The sequence below is a fragment of the Otolemur garnettii genome, unplaced genomic scaffold (genome assembly GCF_000181295.1).
Source record: "Otolemur garnettii isolate 467f Iridium unplaced genomic scaffold, OtoGar3 scaffold00011, whole genome shotgun sequence".
NCBI lineage: Eukaryota > Metazoa > Chordata > Mammalia > Primates > Galagidae > Otolemur > Otolemur garnettii.
Genome location: NW_003852406.1, coordinates 10,921,858 through 10,939,070, shown reverse-complemented (window position 1 = coordinate 10,939,070; position 17,213 = coordinate 10,921,858). Strand labels below are relative to the sequence as shown.

Below are 17,213 nucleotides of genomic sequence, written 5' to 3'. Positions count from 1 at the left end.
GCTGTGCAATGGGATCAGAGTGGTCCAGTTATAGGCAACTGCTTGGGCCTTCTGGATCTAACATTCTGGGGCAGTGGTTTTCAACTTTTTTTATCTGATGCACACTTGAACCTGTAGTTAAACTTCTACAGCACACTTAAAATTACATTGATCAAAGAAAAGAAGAGAATAAAAAATAAAATAGGGCAATGCCTGTGGCTCAAAGGAGTAGGGCGCTGGCCCCATATGTTGGAGGTGGCGGGTTCAAAACCCAGCCCCAGCCAAAAACTGCAAAAAAAAAAAAAAAAGAATATACTTACTGTGCTTTGAATGGCTTTTGAAAATAATTTACTGATCTTTAAAAATGTTCGCAGCACACCTAAGATCCTCTCATGGCACACCATGAAAATCACTATTCTAGGGAACCATGAAAATGGACAAAGAGAGGCCCACCCAAGGATTGTTTTAAAAATTACTACGGTTTCTCCTCCTAGCTCTTGGCAGCAAGGTGGCCACATTCTTAGGAAAGGAGAAAGGCTGTGTCAACATCACCTTCTGGAGCCCACATAGTTCCCAAAACACTAACAGAGGAGCCAGAGCCCCTCCAAGAAAAGAGCTGAGGGAACTTGTGAGCCTATCAGCCAAGTGACTGTATCCTGCCCTTCAGAAGGCTCCAGGCCCCGGGCACTCACCTTTGAAGGGGGACTGGGCTCGGGTCAGGAGGAAGAGCTTCTTGCTCTTGCCATGTGGCTGCTGGCGCACGTGGTAGCCCAGCGTGTTGCAGCGGCCCTTCTTGCAGCTCAGGCAGCGGCCCTGGAGGAAGCTGTCCATGTCGCTGCACAGGTAGGCTGTGCTCTGCATGCTGGTGTGCAGCAAAGAGTCCATGAAGAGGTGCACCGATCGCTCATGGGCGCATTTTATGGTCTGGGTGATGGCTGGAACACAGGGCAAGACACGTTATTACCCCTAACATGAAGCAGCCTCCACTGGAGGGATGGTCTCAGTTCTCAGCAGATGCACTCAGAGGAGGCAACGGTGGGCTTGCTGAGCTCGAGTCACTGACAGCAGTGGGGTGGAACAACTGATTGGCAGCTAAAGCAAGTGGACCCCTATAGGTTGTTTAGTGTTGGAGCAAAATCCTAGGCCCACTGGCTCTTGGGGGCACCCCTGTATCACAGTGTGTTACAGCAGTTGTTTTAATAGGCACCCCAAGTCACTAAGAGAAGGTCAAGTTATTTAAGAGAGCAGGGTAGTGTTGTTCATTTAAAAACTGTTTCTATCTCGGGCGGCGCCTGTGTAGCTGGGACATTATCTCTACATGTTTACATGGATGGAGCTGGAACATATTCTTCTTAGCAAAGTATCTCAAGAATGGAAGAAAAAGTATCCAATGTACTCAGTCTTACTATGAAACCAATTTCTAGCTTTCTTATGAAAACTATAACCCAATTATAGCCCAAAAAGAAGGGGAAAGGGGAGAGGGAGGGGCAGAGACAGGGGAGGATGGGTAGAGGGAGAGTAATTGGTGGGACCACACCTATGGTGCATCTTACAAGGGTACATGTGAAATTTACTAGGTGTAGAATGTCTTACTGTCTTAATACAATAACTAAGAAAATGCTGTGAAGGCTATGTTGACCAGTTTGATGAAAGCATTTCAGACTGTGTGTAAAACCAGCACATTGTACCCCATGATTGCATTAATGTACACAGCTATGATTCAATAAAAAAAACAAAACAAACAAAAAAACTAGGTGGGCATCATGGCAGGTGTCTGTAGTCCCAGCTACTCCAGAGGCTGAGGCAAGTGGATCACTTGAGTTTGAGGTTCTGTGAGCTATGACATTACAGCACTCTATTAAGGGTGACAGAGTGAGACTCTGTCTCAAAAAAAAGCACCTCTGGGCTGGGCACTATGGCTCATGCCTGTAATCTTAGCACTCCAGGAGGCTGAGGTGGGTGGATAGCTTAGCTCATGAGTTCAAAAACAACCTGAGCAAAAATGACACCCCATCTCTACTAAAAATAGAAAGATTGAGGCAAGAGGATCGATTGAGCCCAAGTTGGAGGTTGCTGTGAGCTATGATGCTACAGCACTCTACCCAGGGCGACAGTTTGAGACTCTGTCTCAAACAAAAAGAAAAAAAAAGCACCTCTGTAAAAGGCAGAGCACAGGTAACTTGGCCAAAAGCTGTCTCCCAGGCATCTGGAGGCTAACGGCCGAGATCGGCCATGGCAGTCTGGGCTCACCAGTGCTGCATGGTGAGCGCCTGCGAGGAGGCAGGTGTATTCTAAGCACCTCCCGCTCCTCCACTCCCTGAATCTTCCCTGAGGCTCCTGGAGGCAGCTGGCATCAGTGAGAAGATGAGCTTTATAGCCATCCACGAACTCACTCAGGCTCATGCAGCCAGAGGGTGGTGAGGGTGGGAAAGTGGTTATCCAGGGACTGCCTGTCAGGTGTGGCTGGGAGAACTTCCCTGAAATGGGAACACTTTCACACAGAGGGGAACAAAAAACTGAGAACAACTGTCCTCAGGTTGGGCGAGCTGAACACATACAGTTTGTTCCCTCATTTTGATGTTTGGCACAACCAAGCAAAGGGCAGCCATCGGTCTGGGATGTGTTTACCAGGCACACAGTGCCCACACATCGTTCCGTGGTCATACAGGGCTTTGTGCGGAGGGCCCCACGGTCAGTGGGGACTGGAGGGCATTGACCCCGGGGAGATGTAAGTGGTGACCTGGGCGACTTCCCAGAAGGCTCCTAAGGCGTGGGCGGGTGGAAGCCTGGGAGTCTGGCCAAAATGAGACTCTGTGGAGTGTGAAGGTCATTCCGATATTGGCGGGGTGGGTGGTGATGTCATCACAAGAGTGTGTCTGTCCTCAGTCCTGGCTCAGCACTGGTGACTGGGGAGAGACATGTAGGGTGCTGGTCTCCTGTCAGCTTAGGGTGATGGGCGAGTTTTCGTCAGGATGATGTTTTCCTGTGTGGAGGGTCTAGAATGTGCGGTTTCTGCTGACATTTTTGTCCTTTAATCCTGTGCATGTCATCGACGTGCACATTAACATTTTGGTTTTAGGATTTGAGGAAGAAGTTGGAGGGCAACCCAGATAATGCCACATTCAGTTTCTGCCCTGAGGCAAAGGACGTCACAAGGACGCATTTGAAGCTGAATTTCCCCCTGGAAGAACCCCAGACATGCCCTGGAGGATCAGCTGATTCAACCTCCGGGGAGGGCGGTGAAGGGTAAGATCAGCAGCTGACAAGTGTGACCTATTGAGCAGATCCTGAGTGGCTCAGAACAGAGGACGCCCCCTGAGTGAGGAGACCTCTGGAGAAGGAGGGGGAACCAGGGGTGTCAGGATTCAACTTTCAGAAGGGCCTGTGTCCTTGAGTCCAGGCTGCAGCATGCGGGCCAGGGGGAGGAGTCAGAGCTTCTGTGGGTGCCCTCCACTCAGCCTCTGGGCTTGGCCTGTCGTGGGGTCCAGCCTGCTCAGGTGGCCCCCCACCCCCTACACTCCAGGCCCCTGCCCTCGCTGAACTCTTCCTGCCTCACCACAGAGTTGTCGCGTCCCCCCTGGATTCCACAGTTCCCATAGAAGTGAGCCCTAGTGGCCGCGATTGTCTCTCACCTTGTAAGCCGTGCTCTGCGATGTGCTTGTAGAGCTCTAGGAAGTGGCAGCCAGGCTGGAAGGAGCCCCCATTGGGGTAGAAGTCATAGTGGGCAATGGGCTGTTTGATGCCCACGCTCAGGCCCATGTGCTCCCGGGTGAAAGTGTGAATGGCATCCACAAAATTGGCATCATCTGGGGAAAGCCGGTCACTGGGGGAAGCTCCCTCAAACAACGGGCCTGCGGCATCCAACCCTGATCGGAAAGCAAGGGGGAGGGTTAACGGGGAGCAAGGAGAGGGGAGGAGAAAGGTGCTTTTTTAGCCTTTTCGATATTATTACATATGAATAAGCCAGAAGGAAGAAGAAATACCTAGGGCATAATCTTTCTCTAAAAAGTCTTGCCACAGCCTATTCTCAGTAAAACCCCGGTTATTCATGGTGCTAAAAATTAGACACAGGCGAGGCATTATCCAGGAGAGAAGGAGGTTTACAGAAACTATTCAGTGGTAGAAATAAGGTTAGGAGGAAATGCTTGATTTTTTTTTAAACAAATCAATTTTAAGTACCCCTCAAGCTACTTTCAAGAGCATCTGTTTATGTGCAAAAAAAAAAAAAAAAGCCAATGTGCTCATTATAAGTAGTTCAAAGCTACCCCTCAAAGAAAGAATTTATTTGCTTCATATTGTCAATAAGTTCCCTTAACAAGCTGTCTTTTCTCCTATACTAATGTCATTGCATTGGAATGTCCAGAGCAGCCTTGGGACATCATTGTTCCTGGGTGAAAATATTGTGAGATAATAGGGCTGCTCAAAGCTCTGGTCCTCCCGTGACAGATGAGACAAAGTGGCAGGTCCCCACTGACTGTAGATGGAGAATATTTGTGCCCTGAAGTTCTGCCCCGCCTCTCTTCCTTTGCCTTCTCTGAAGGACTCTGGTGTCCCCCTCGGCCCTGAGTTCCTGCCCTACTGCAGATGAAAGGTGTTCTGGTGGGATTTCTGGTCCTTTCTTTTTTTTTTGAGACAGAGCCTCAAGCTGTCCCCCTGGGTAGAGTGCCATGGCATCACAGCTCATAGTAACCTCAACTCCTAGGCTCAAGTGAGTCTCTTGCCTCAGCCTCCCAAGTAGCTGGGACCACAGGCGCCCACCACAATGCCCAGCTATTTTTTGGTTGGAGCCATCATTGTTGTTTGGTGGGCCCTGGCTGGATTCGAACCCGCCACCTTAGGTGTATGTGGCTGGCGCTTTAGCGACTTGAGCCACAGGCACCGAACCTTCTGGTCCTTTCTTACCAGGCTGACAACAAAGTGACTGCCGGGCAATGGGCCCTCCTGGTGGCTCTAAGGTGGATGGCCTGTGCTAGTAATGCCTGGTGTGATGAGATCTGGGGTGTGGGGGAGCTCATTGGGGTTCTGACTCTATTTTGTGCATCCCCAGGCTCCTGAGGGTTAAATCAGTGGGGGGCAGAGGAAATGAGTTCACAGAATGACAGATTTGTTCAGTTGGCATGTCTGCCATTATCCCTGTTTTACTCAGGTTAAATTTATGAAGGAATGGTGAAGTAGGTTGTAGTTGTTTTAAAATGTTCTTACTTGATAAAATATGAAATCACAACCCTGACATTCCTCTAAAATGTTCTTTGTTTAGGTTGTGAGATGGGGTTTAGCCTGCTAGGCCGTGGAGGATGAGTAGAAGTTCGGCTGGTGGGACAGGACTGGGCAAATGTGTGGTGGGCAACGGGAACAGTCCATGCCAAGGCCCAGAAACCCCAGAGGTCGTGATATGTTCACAGAGCAGAGGGGAGTCTTGTATTGTTGAAGCCTAGAACTACAGGAAGTGATGGGCAGGAGAAGCTGGGCTACTCTGGGGTCACTACGCTGTGCCCGTGTCTCCTGGGTCCGTCCCTGGGTGGACCAGTCGGCCTCAGGGACTTCAGCTGGGGAACACTCTGACCAGCTGTTTGTTTCTCAGATCCCAATTCTGGGTCTGTGTGTAGGGGGTTGCTGTCAGGGACACCTGGAAGAAGGGCCTTCTTGCACATGTCCAGCCCTTCCTGAGTACCTAGGGCCATTTCTGGGTGAGTGTGGCATTTGGGGTGAGGTTTGGGGTGCAAAGTTCTCTCCTTCAACCCAAATGGTCACAGAGAAAAAACCCCACCTGTTTTACAAATGTGGAAACTGAGATGCTGTGTTACAGCAAATTAAGGCTATGATTTCTCTCCCTCACTCGCCCACACCAGGCTTTGTAAACCGTAGATAAAAAATAAGACTCTCTCTTGCTACAAAAGCATACAGAAATTGGTGCCTCTATGAGAGGCATTTATTCACATATAGGCAACAAGAATAGAGGCTGAAATTTCTCAGAACAGAACTCCAGGATGTTGGTCATGTTTGAGGGAGTGTTACAAGTTCCCCATGAACTCTAGCACATCACAAAAGAAGTTGAGGCATTCTAATGATGAGACTATTGGAAAAGCAGCTCCTGGCCTGACACCGCCGTGTGGAGAGTCGTCTGCTAGTTATCAGACGTGGTTACCTGTAATTCTCCCAATCTTGTGCTTTCGGCCCATGTAACTGCCAGCAAATCCCGAGACGTGTGCACCCAGGCTGTACCCAATTAGGTGAACATTGCTTGGAGAGAGCGAAACAGATTCCTGGAAGACAGTGGGATGGTCTCAGGAAGAGAAGAGCCGCCTGGCTGAAAGCCTATTGCGGGTCTCGTCTGTTTACCACCCACCCTGTTCTTTGCCCCTGCCTCATCCTCCACACCGAGAGGGAGTTCTCTTCTGGCTGACTCTGTCCTCTCGGAGTGGCTGGCCCTCTTTTCAGGCCCCGGTACCAGGGTCCCTGTGGGAGCTGACTACCTCCTGCCTCCCACCTGTTTTTCCTTGGATAGTAGCCCCCTACAGAAGTGATCTAGCTCATCTGGGCTGGGGTTTGACAGAGTGCGTTTGGATCCCTTGGCATGTCCAAGGGGGTGAGCATAAAAAAATAGTGGATAAGGAGTGGGGGAGAAGACAAAAATCGGGGGTCACGGGAGGCATCCGAGAGAGCCCCGGGGTCTGGTGTCAGATCTGTGCCTTCCCGTTCCTGTGAGCTTAGCATTAGCAGGTCTCCTGTCCGGCTTGCTTTGCAGATCAGCTTAATTCACTCAATCTTAGAGGAGGGGAGAGGGGCGCAGAGGCATCGGCAGAGGAGGAGAGGGCAGGTCTTACCTCCAGCCACTGGAGAAGAGCCGCTACCTCCTGGCCCACGAGGCGGGTGTTGCGGACGGCAATGGTGTAGTGCTGGTGGGCCAGGGGGATCCAGTCCGCCAGCCCCACGTTCACTGGCTGTGCTGGCTGGGACTTCAGAGCGGCCACCATCTGCCAGATCCAGTTCTCCAGCTTGCCGTCCACCTGAGGAGGGAAGGAGGGCAGGGGAAGGACCACCTTAGTTTCTTTCTTTTCTTTTCTTTTTTTTGAGACAGAATCTCTCACTTTGTCACCCTTGGTAGTGTGCTGTGGCGTCGTAGCTCTCAGCAACCTCAAACTCTTGGGCTCAAATGATCCTTTTGTCTCAGCCTCCCAGGTACCTGGGACTCCAGGCGCCTTCCACAATGCCCGGCTATTTTTAAAGATGGGGGTCTCACTCTTGCTCAGGCTGGTCTGGAACTCCTGAACTCAAGCAGTCCACCCTCTCCGCCTCCCAGTGCTGGGATTATAGGTGCGAGCCGCCTCACCCGCCCCTTACCCGCGTTTCCTTTCTCTCCCCTACCCCCTTTTCTTCTCCAACTCTTGGAAGGCTGAACCCTTCTCCCCAAGAGGACTCACCACGGGGTTCTCAGCCTTGGCACTGTTGATATTTGGGGCCAGATAAACTTTGCGGTGGGGGGCTGTCCTGTGCATTGTGTAATGTTTGGCAGCACCCTTGACTCCATCAACCAGATGCCAGCAGCATAACCCCCCACCAGGTTTTGAAAATCCCAAATGTCTCCAGACTTTGCCAAATATTCCCCACCTGAGAACAATGCTGAAGTCTGGGTAAATCAGGTCCTGCAAGCTGAACTGTCCTTTGAGCGCCCACGCCACACCACCTCCTCCATGAGGCTGCTCTATTACACCTCTGAATCCCACAGTGCTTGCCCCCCTCTCTCCTCCGGCATCCCACTGGCTTCAGCAGGATCCGCACGGAACATGCACATCATAGGAGCTGAAGAAATGCTCACGGAGGGTAGTTCTGTGTATGTGAGAACCAGTTTGCAGGGCACTCCTGACAAGCTCACGGAGTACAGACATTTGTGCCGTGTCTCTAAGACTCAGTAGGCATTCTGTAGAAGAAGGGTGGGCAGGTGGAGGTGGTAGTAGGCAGGATCTGTGGGGGTCCACACAGAAGGGGCAGCAGGTGCAGAGGCTCTGAATCATGAAAGAACAGCGTGGTGCGTCAGAGAGAGGAGGAGAGTTGGGTGGGTTGAAGGCTAGACTGCAGGAATGAAGCTGGAGAGTTCTACTAAGGGCCGGCATGACATTCCAGGGTAAGACTCATTTGTTTAATAAAGGCTCCTTAGGTGCCTTCCACGGGCATGTAGCCTCTTGAGTTCAAATTCAGGCTTTCTCATTTACTAGTTGAGTGACTCAACCAAATTATTTAACTTCTCTGTGCCTTAGTTTCCTTATCTGGAAAATGATAATAATAATGTTTTCCCTCTAGGGTTATTGTGAAGATGAAATAAGTTAATAGATGTAAGTCACTTAAAACAGTGCCTGGCACACAGTAAGGACTCAGTGAATGTTACTTACTGCAGTCATTGTTGTTATCAGTACTACTAGTAGTAGACATATTCTCGACTAGATAAAATCTGGATAGAATCATATATCTCGACTGGATAATGAAGAATGCATTTTGGTAAGAGGACCCTGGTAAGAGGACCTTATGATCTTCATGCTGTATTTGTAAACAATAATCATTCATTTGAGCGTTAACAGTTTGGAATGCCTAATATAATGATACTGTCCCATGGTGGTCAATTAGGCAAGTCTAGGACAGAATCCCTTCCAATAAGGACCCTGCAGCCTAGCAGACCAGAGAGACACAGACCATTACAGAGCTGAGTAGTACAGCACGCTGCAGAGTGCTCAGGGTGGCATGGGAGCTCTTGGTTGGGGGACACCTGATGTCTCCTGGGGGAGTGCTGGGCTGGGGCTGAAGGAGGCCTCCAGGAGGGCCTATGTGGGAATGTGTCCCACAGAACAGTGGGACTTAATAGGAGAAGGGAGGAGAAAAGACACTCTAGGCAGAGGGCACAGCCTGAGCCAAGGCCAAGAGAGAAAGCATGCAGAGTTGGAGAGAGCTTCAAGAGTTGGCTGTTGCAGAATCAAACGCAGGAGGCAGGGAGAGGTAAGGGGGAGGCAGGTGGGTGGATGGGCCCAGTTTGCTCCCTAGGATGGGATAGGTGGGAATTTCAAGAGTATTTTCCAACTGGATGGCAGGGGAAGATTTCTAAGTCATGAAATAGACACAAAAATCTTAGGAGGTTTCCAGTCATGAACTAAACTTCAAAGCATGGGTAGGCTGGGAACCAAGGGGCAGGGTTGCCTCCTAAAGTCACGTGATTTGACATCACTCATTGCCCACAGTATCCTTTCTCTCTTCCTTCCATAGTAGTGTAGTAATAGGATTTTGGCATCATTAAAAGAGTACATTTTCTTTCTCTCTCTTTCTCTCTCTCTCTCTTTCTTTCTTTCCCCTCTCCCTTCCCTTCCCTTCCTGTCCCTTCCCTCTCCTCCACTCCCTTCCTCTCCCCTCTCCTCCTCTCCCTTCCTCTTCTCACTCTGCTGCCCTGGATAGAATGCAGTAGTATCTTCACAGCTCACAGCCACCTCAAAATTCTGGGCTCAAACATTCCTCCCACCTCAGCCTCCTGAGTAGCTGGGACTACAGGTGTGTGCCCACATGTCCAGCTAACTTTTCTATTTTTTCTGTAGAGATGGGGGTCTTGCTCATGTTCATGCTAGTCTCAAACTACTGGCCTCAAGTGATTGTCCTGCCTAGGCCTCCCAAAGTGCTAGAATTACAGGCATGAGCCACTGTGCCCAGCTTACATTCACTTTAAGAGGCTACTCCTTAGCCACTTACCCACCTAGGTATGGTCAATGCAAGTAATTGGAAGCATTCCACAGATGCTCTGGAAGCCTAAGAGAACACTCTCTTAGACCAAAAGTCATTGAATTGTACACTTTATTATTTTTTTTTAGACAGTGTCTCCCTTGGTAGAGTGCCATAGCATCACAGCAGCCTCCAGTTCTTAGGTTTAGGCAATTCTTTTGGCTCAGCCTCCCAGTAGCTGGGACTACAGGCGCCTGCCACAAGGCCCAGCCATTTTTGTTCTTGTTGTTGCAGTTTGGCTGGGACCGGGTTCAAACAGGCCACCCTGGGTATATGGGGCCAGCGTCCTACTCACTGAGCTACAGGCATCACCCATGAATTGTACACTTTAAATGGATGAATTGTATGCCATGTGAATTATCTCTCTTTCTCTCTCTCTTTTTTAAATTAAATGGTAGCTGTATGCATTAATGCAATCATGGGGTACAGTGTGGTGTTTTCATATACAATTTGAAATATTTTCATCAAAGGTTAACATAACCTTTATGACATTTTCTTAGTTATTGTGTTAAGACGTTTATATTCTACTTTTAGAAAGATTCACTTGTACCCTTGAAAGACAAACCATAGAGATGACCTCTCCAATCAACCTCCCTCTACCCATCCACCCCCTTTCCCTCCCCTCCCCCTTCCCCATATTCTTAGGCTATAATTGGGTTATAGCTTTCATATGAAAGCTATAAATTAGTTTCATAATAGGGCTGTGTATGTTGGATACTTTTTCTTCCATTCTTGTGATACTTGAATTATATCTCAATAAAGCTGTCTTACTACAAAATCTTGCTTTTTGACCCCTTTGTGTGCATCCTTTACTACATTGTGCTGCCTGGAATAGAAATGTGATGGCTAGTGCTCTAGCTGCCATCTTGGAGAATCAAGGTAAGAGTCACAATTTAAGCTGGCAGAGCAGTGAGCTGGAAAGGGTTCATGGACTAAAGCTGCCTAGCCAGTTTGGGGCTATTGTGTGAAATGATAAAAACCTCTTTTATCTAAACCACTGCTAATTTGGGTCTCTGCTGTTTGCAGCTGAACTTAAAGTTTACTGATACGACATTTCGCTGGGAGTCCACATCTTCTGGCTTTCTACCTCCTCTTGTAAGATGTGTAGATCCAGGGTAGGGATGCTTCCTGCGGCATGGACTGTAATCCCTAGTGAGCTATGTGACGGCTTTGGGCTACAATTTATCTGAAACGTGGAGATAATTATATTTTCCTGCTCTGTTTACTCATGGTACTGAGATGATCAACGAGACAACGTGTGGGGAGGCACTTGGAAAATTCGAATGAGCTTTACAAACATGCCTGGAGTTGTTATCATCAGCGCTCTATCTATCTATTAAAATCGAATGCACTAGGAAGAACAAAAGGAAATGTGAAAGCAGAGAGAAAAAAGGCATGTCAGCATTTCTCACCGTCCACCCGTGGATTATCATCACCAAAGGCAGGGAGGAGTTGAAGCCGCACTCCTGTAACGTGTCTGGGAGGTTGAGCTGAATCTGGCAGCCCTTGCTGGCTTTGTCTTCAAAGAGCAGGAACTTGGTCTTCATCTCCTGCAGTGTTTTCTTTGTTTCAATAGCTCGAGATCTTCTTCCAAAAGACTCTGGAATATAAGATTGGGGGTGATGTTTCTCTTGGCCTCTGTTCCACCTCTGTAAGGCCTGGGACCACCCAAGGCTGCTGCTTAGAGCACAAGCCAAAGAGGTTACTGTGAGGTGCTGGAGATCAGAAGGAGCCACAGCTCTGAGGGACCCCAAAGAGCATTCCCAGTGGAATGGCCAGATGATGGAGGGTGACTTAGGGGACCCAACATAGAGGTCAAAGATCTTCCATCCTTTCATCTTTCTTTCCCAGTGACCAGCTGGTCAGATGCTAGAGTAACTCAAAAGCATGAGGAATATAAGCAAGGCAACTTTGGAGGCTCTGACAAAGCAAAGACCTCATCCCAAATCACTCTATCAGCAAGTGATAGAGTCAGTATTTGAACCCAGGTCTCACTGTTTCTAATTCCCATCCCTACATCCTTAGGGAGGGAGACAGGGATAGAGAATCTTCATCAGGGCACCATGTATTATCTTATATGGCTCACCTTGTTCTTAACCTGCAGACAAAATATGTCACACATGCCTTGTATGGGCAAGGTGCAGGCTGAGGTGGGCTTGGTGTGGGGAGGGTCACAGGGAGTGATAGATTTTGCTTAGGGAGAAGGTGGCATTGGTGGGAGCCATTTCAGGGGCTGTGATGCCTGCCAATCCTGGTCTTGAAGGATGTATGTGTGTGTGGTAGGGGGTGAGCAAAGTAGGGCTTTCTGGACTGAGGACATCCCAGAGGCTTAGAGGCATGAAAACTAAGCCTCTGAGATGAGAAGGCGTCACGGAGGGTATGATGTGTCAGTCAGCTTTAACGGATGGAGCAGCAGAGCAGGAGAAAGGGTGCAAGGTCCAGGGTGCAAAGGGGCATTTAGGGAACTATCGGTGGGGGGGGAAGGAAAAGAGGGAGGGGTGGGAGGGTATGGGATCACCATCTGGGTGGTGGCCGGGGCGGCACTACCAAGAAGCTTAAAGTGGACTCGGAGGCAGGGCAGGGCAGGGCAGGGAGGGCAGGGCATGGCTAAGGCTAGGCGGGCCACAGCCTGGAGGGCCCTGGGGTGCTGAGGAGTCTGGTATTTATGTTTGAGAAGATAGGCTGCTGCTAGAGGGTTTTCAGCAGAAGAGGGCAGATGAAAATCCATTTGTGGTCTTTCACAGACTAGAGGAATGCGGGAAGTGAGGGAGGGAGAGAAAGATTGTTTTCAACAGAGGTTCTCAAACTTTTTAAACAGGGGGCCAGTTCACTGTCCCTCAGACTATTGGAAGGCCGGACCGCAGGCCCTGGGACGAGTCGGCTGCTAAGCAGGACAGGCAGTGGTGGTAAAAACACCTGGTGGGTTGGACAAATGTCCTAGGCGGGCTGCATGTGGCCCGCGGGCTGTAGTTTGAGGATGCCTGGAGAAAAAATTTCCTCTTCTGTTGTTCTACCAAAGGGCCTTATAGCCTCTCTTTTGTGGGGGGGAGGGGTCACCTTGACCATGAGCCCCTCTGGAGTGGGAATGGGTAGTCATCCAATTCTGAAGGCAGCCTAACAGTCAGGGCCGGGGTGCTGGCTGGATCCCTCTGCTCACAGGGAACGGGAAGCCTGAGGGGACACTGTGTTTCCACGGGTTGGCATGTCAAGCTGGCTGACATCTTTCCTGCCAGGATTAGGGATCAGGCCAACAGTTGGGGGAGCAAGTGCTCATCCCCCCTCCAGTAGAGGGTGGGTTTTTCTGCAATTGAGGGGCAGACACAAGACCACATGGACATTTTTGGTCAGTGAACTCAATTCAGTACCATTAAGGACCCTGATCATTCTTTCTGTCATGAAATCATTCAGGCTCCTCAAATAATAAGTCTTGGGCTTTTGGTTTCAGGGGACAGCAGGACTGAGCGATGATGAACCTACAAAGTGCCAGGGGAGGTATTAATGAAACCAATTTTCCTACCCAAAGGTTATTAATTCAAAAGGTTATTAATTCCCAGAAAGGGCAATGATTTTTCACTATGATGACAGACTGAAACGCATCATATTTTATTAAATGGAAATGAGAGCAAGAATCTGAATAACTTTTCTGAGACAATGAAGATAATTTCTGCTGCCTCATTTGGCTTCCCCGAGCTTAGACACTGCCTAAGCTTGTCCTTGCTGCTGCGAGCCTGCTGCCAGCCCAGGTTCCCCATGTCACTATATGCACCGCCCGCCTAGCCACCCAAGTCAGAGCTGGGGTGTCACCTTGTCCTTGTATGCTAGCCTTCCTATCAGTCCGAAGCTTCAAAGTTCCTAAGCATCCCTCAAACCCCACGCCCCTGTTCCTGTGTACACTATGTCTTGCTTGGTGTATGGCAGCTGCCTCCTAACTCGTCTCTCTGTCCTCTCTCTCCATTCTCCTGCTCGCTGCTGCTCGAGTATCTTTTTAGAACAGAAATGAGTTTACCTGTTAGTGACTTTAAGCTTCTGGGTAGTGCAGCCCTTCCCCCCCACCGATAGTTCCCTAAATGCCCCTTTGCACCCTGGACCTTGCACCCTTTCTCCTGCTCTGCTGCTCCATCCATTAGAGCTGAGTGACACATCATACCCTCCATGCCACCTTCTCATCTAGCCCGGGGTGATGGCTCCCTCTCGCTCTCAGCACCGCCCTGCATTCCTGATCCAACAGTGCCTGCCTGCAGCGTGGCACCTTGCTCGTTCGGGTGTGTGCTCACCAGCCTGTGAGCTCATGGTGGGAGACCTGGGCATGTGGGAGGCACTCAAGCTTGAACAAAAGCAAGCCACGTGGTGTCCCACAGGCTCCAGATCTTAGATCAAAGGTAACATGCCGCCTGACAGCCATTCACACTTTGGACCTGATGTAGCTAATTTTCTTTTGTTCCGCACCTGAATAGTTGCTACACCTTTCTTCAGTTCAAGACAGCGGCCTGGAATGGCTCAGAGGGCTGAAGGAAAATAAAATGCAGGTAAAAATAGTACCCATCTCGGGAAGTTGTTGCGAGGGTTAAATAAGATATTTGTACAGAGCTCAGAACAATGCTCAGCATGTAATTAACACCTAGGAGAGGATGCGTTGTTAAAATCAGCACCAACTGCAGCATCCAGCATCTTGCATTTTGGATCTGTGAAAGCCTTTCTTTCTGTGAAAATTTACCCCAGTTGCCCCATAGGACCAATTCTGTCTTATGTGTATTTATTTTGGATTTAGCCGTGAGGTAAGCTCCATCGCTGTTCAGGAGCCACTGTGGGAGCGAGCTGTCAGATGCAAAGGCCACAAACAGCTGAGCTGGGCTCTCCATCTTCTCCCTTCTGGGGGGCTTCGGTTTTCCCTGCTGTGTGTATGAGTGAAGAAGCGGGGAACGTGTGCTGTGTACAGGTATGTCTTGCTCAGGAAGCTGTGCATGTGTGCCGTGCCAAATACAGGTATGTCTTGGTCATTCATTCACTCGCTTCCACAGCAGAGTAAGTGTGGATTGTGCCCCAGACTCTGGCTGGGTGCCAGCTGGTGTCCAGCAGGCCTTGGCCTCTGTCTTTCAGGCAGGTGTGGAAACCAGCTATGGAGCGTGGCTGCTGTCTGCGCTGCAGGGGAGGAATCTCCTGGGGGGGAGATCTGGGGAGGGACCGAGAGAAGGTGAATCATCCCTGAACTCTAGAAGGAAGATTCTTGGGAACACGTGTTTATGAGAGGTTGTTGAAGAAAGTGGGGCTCTGGGACCTCCACCAATAATATTTAGTGGATGACATGAGACTTGAGGAGCTGTTGTGGAGAAGAGGCACTGGAGATATTTTGTGCAATTTCAGGAGTTAGAATCAATGGGTTGGCATGACATGGAGAAAGTTTTTGAATTTAAGGAGTTCACAAAAATGTGTCATTAGAGGAATTGAGATGAAGAGTAAATAAGGGCAGTAAAACAACATAGATAGCAATGTTAGCATTAATACCCTAATATACATACCATGTGCCGCTGTGTGATGCTATAGGTTCCTATAAATAGAATCATTAGTTCCTCGGGTATGATCCTGCTTATATCTCTTTGTATATGCAAATATATAGCATCAGCTATAAGGCTGCTGAAGATGGGCCACAGATTTTGTTCTAAGCATCCTATCAGCCACATGAGAGAGGAAAACAGGAGCAGGGCTCATGGTGTCTAGATGCTCACACTTTCCTAGTCCTAAAACACCAGATGTCATCTTGAGCACCATTCTTACAGAGTACAGCAAGTTTTGTGTGGCTAACTCTGAGAGCTCTGCAATCCTCAGTGGAAACAGCAGCCACATTACCAAATAGCATTTAAGTCACTATCATCAAACAGCAGACCCTGAGACCGAGGGAGGCAGGGGCCACTTTGGGGTGGTGGGAGTAGAGCCCCAGGACCAGAGTCTCTGAGCCCCCCCATGGAGCAGTCTGATTGCCCCTTCCTGGCACACGCACAACACTTGGGCCTCCTCCGCTGAGCCCATGACTTTGAGGACTCCCAGCTGTGGTCTCATCTGCACTTTCATTGGAATCTCTCTCCCAAGCTTCCGCCCTGTGTATCACACACTCTTACTGGGCATCTCTACCCGACTGTTCTTTGGGCACTGCACACTCAGAGAATTGATTCTCCCTTCTTCCTTTCTTCCTACATTTTCTATGGTGGTTCATAGCACCGTCATTCATCCATGAAGTAGCTGAAGCCGGAAAGCTTAGAGCTTATGCCCTCTCAGCCTCAGAATTATCCTCTCTGTCCCCGCCACTGGCCTAATATGGTACCTCTTCCTTTCGTTTTTTTCCCCCAAATTGTGGTATATTGCAACAGACTCAATTGTTTTATATTTTATTTTTCTTTTTGTAGAATTATTACATTATTGTTATATGTGGGCAATCTGAAAAATGCTGAAATAAATAAAAAATCTTTTTTAGGGAAAAAAAGCACAAATAACATTTGGAATATTTTTAATCTCTTCTTATGGAGATACTTATTCTATAGAGATTTATTTGGGGTGTCTATAATTGAGATCATATTCAAGGAAGGATTTGGTATCCCTCCTCACCTGTCATGATAGTTTTCTCACAGTATCAAGTATTTTTCAAAAACATACTTTTGAAGAGTGGCATAATTTACAGTGGCACAGGAGGATTTCCATTATTTAAATTATTTTTGGAAATTTAGGTTGTTTCTAGATTTTTTTCTATTATAAATAATAATAGCTTTGATGATCACCTTTGAATCTATGAGTATTTTTTTTTTTTTATTGAATGGTAACTGTGTACATTAATGCACTTCTGGGATACAGTGTGGGGTTTTCACACACAATCCAAAACCCTTCCATCAAACTGGTTAACATAGCCTTCGTGTCATTTTCTTAGTTATTACTTTAAAACATTCACATTCTACTCTTAGATTCACTTGTACCCTTGTAAGATAAACCTCAGAAGTGATCCCTCCAATCCCCCTCCCTCCACCCATTCCCCCTTGAGTATTTTCTTAATATAGATTCCTAGAAGTAGAATCATTACTTCCTTCAATAGAATGCTATTTATCTCTCATTATATATGCATATATGTCCAAATTGATTTTCTAGCAATTTTTTTTCCTGTTTTTAGTAGAGACAGGAATCTCGTTCTTGCTCAGGCTGGTCTCAAAACTCCTGAGCTCAGGGGATCCACCCTGGCCTCCCAGAGTGCTAGGCTTTCAGGCATGAGTCACTGAGCCTGGCCCGATTTTCAGCCCTTTTAAATCTAATAAATACCGAGTACTTTCTCTGTGCCAGGCACTTTTCTAACAGACTTGTTTGTATTGACTTGTTTAAGCCTTCCAACAACTCTACGATTAGCTGCGAGGAAAAGAAACGATTCAGTGATGAGTGAAGAAATTGGTTCCGTATTGTCTGAGATAGGAGTAGCACCTTCCGTATTGTCTGAGATAGGAGTAGCA

At 48.4% G+C, this 17,213-nt stretch overlaps 1 protein-coding gene across 2 annotated transcripts in view; it reads right to left on the bottom strand.

The window, feature by feature from the left end:
• The window catches only part of LIPC (lipase C, hepatic type), a 144,612-nt gene that overhangs the window by 17,114 nt on the left and 110,285 nt on the right, over positions 1 to 17,213 (bottom strand). The window contains exons 1-6 of one of the 2 annotated variants that reach the window (XM_023510146.1): positions 14,179 to 14,201; positions 11,145 to 11,332; positions 6,804 to 6,986; positions 6,125 to 6,242; positions 3,612 to 3,845; positions 672 to 914 (exon numbers count right to left, since the gene is read on the bottom strand). In XM_023510146.1, the coding sequence (XP_023365914.1) occupies positions 672 to 914; positions 3,612 to 3,845; positions 6,125 to 6,242; positions 6,804 to 6,986; positions 11,145 to 11,279 (913 nt within the window). In that variant the 5' untranslated portion in view covers positions 11,280 to 11,332; positions 14,179 to 14,201. Of the gene's footprint in view, positions 1 to 671; positions 915 to 3,611; positions 3,846 to 6,124; positions 6,243 to 6,803; positions 6,987 to 11,144; positions 11,333 to 14,178; positions 14,202 to 17,213 lie in introns of those variants that run through there. The other variant, XM_003784380.3, reaches the window with a different exon arrangement.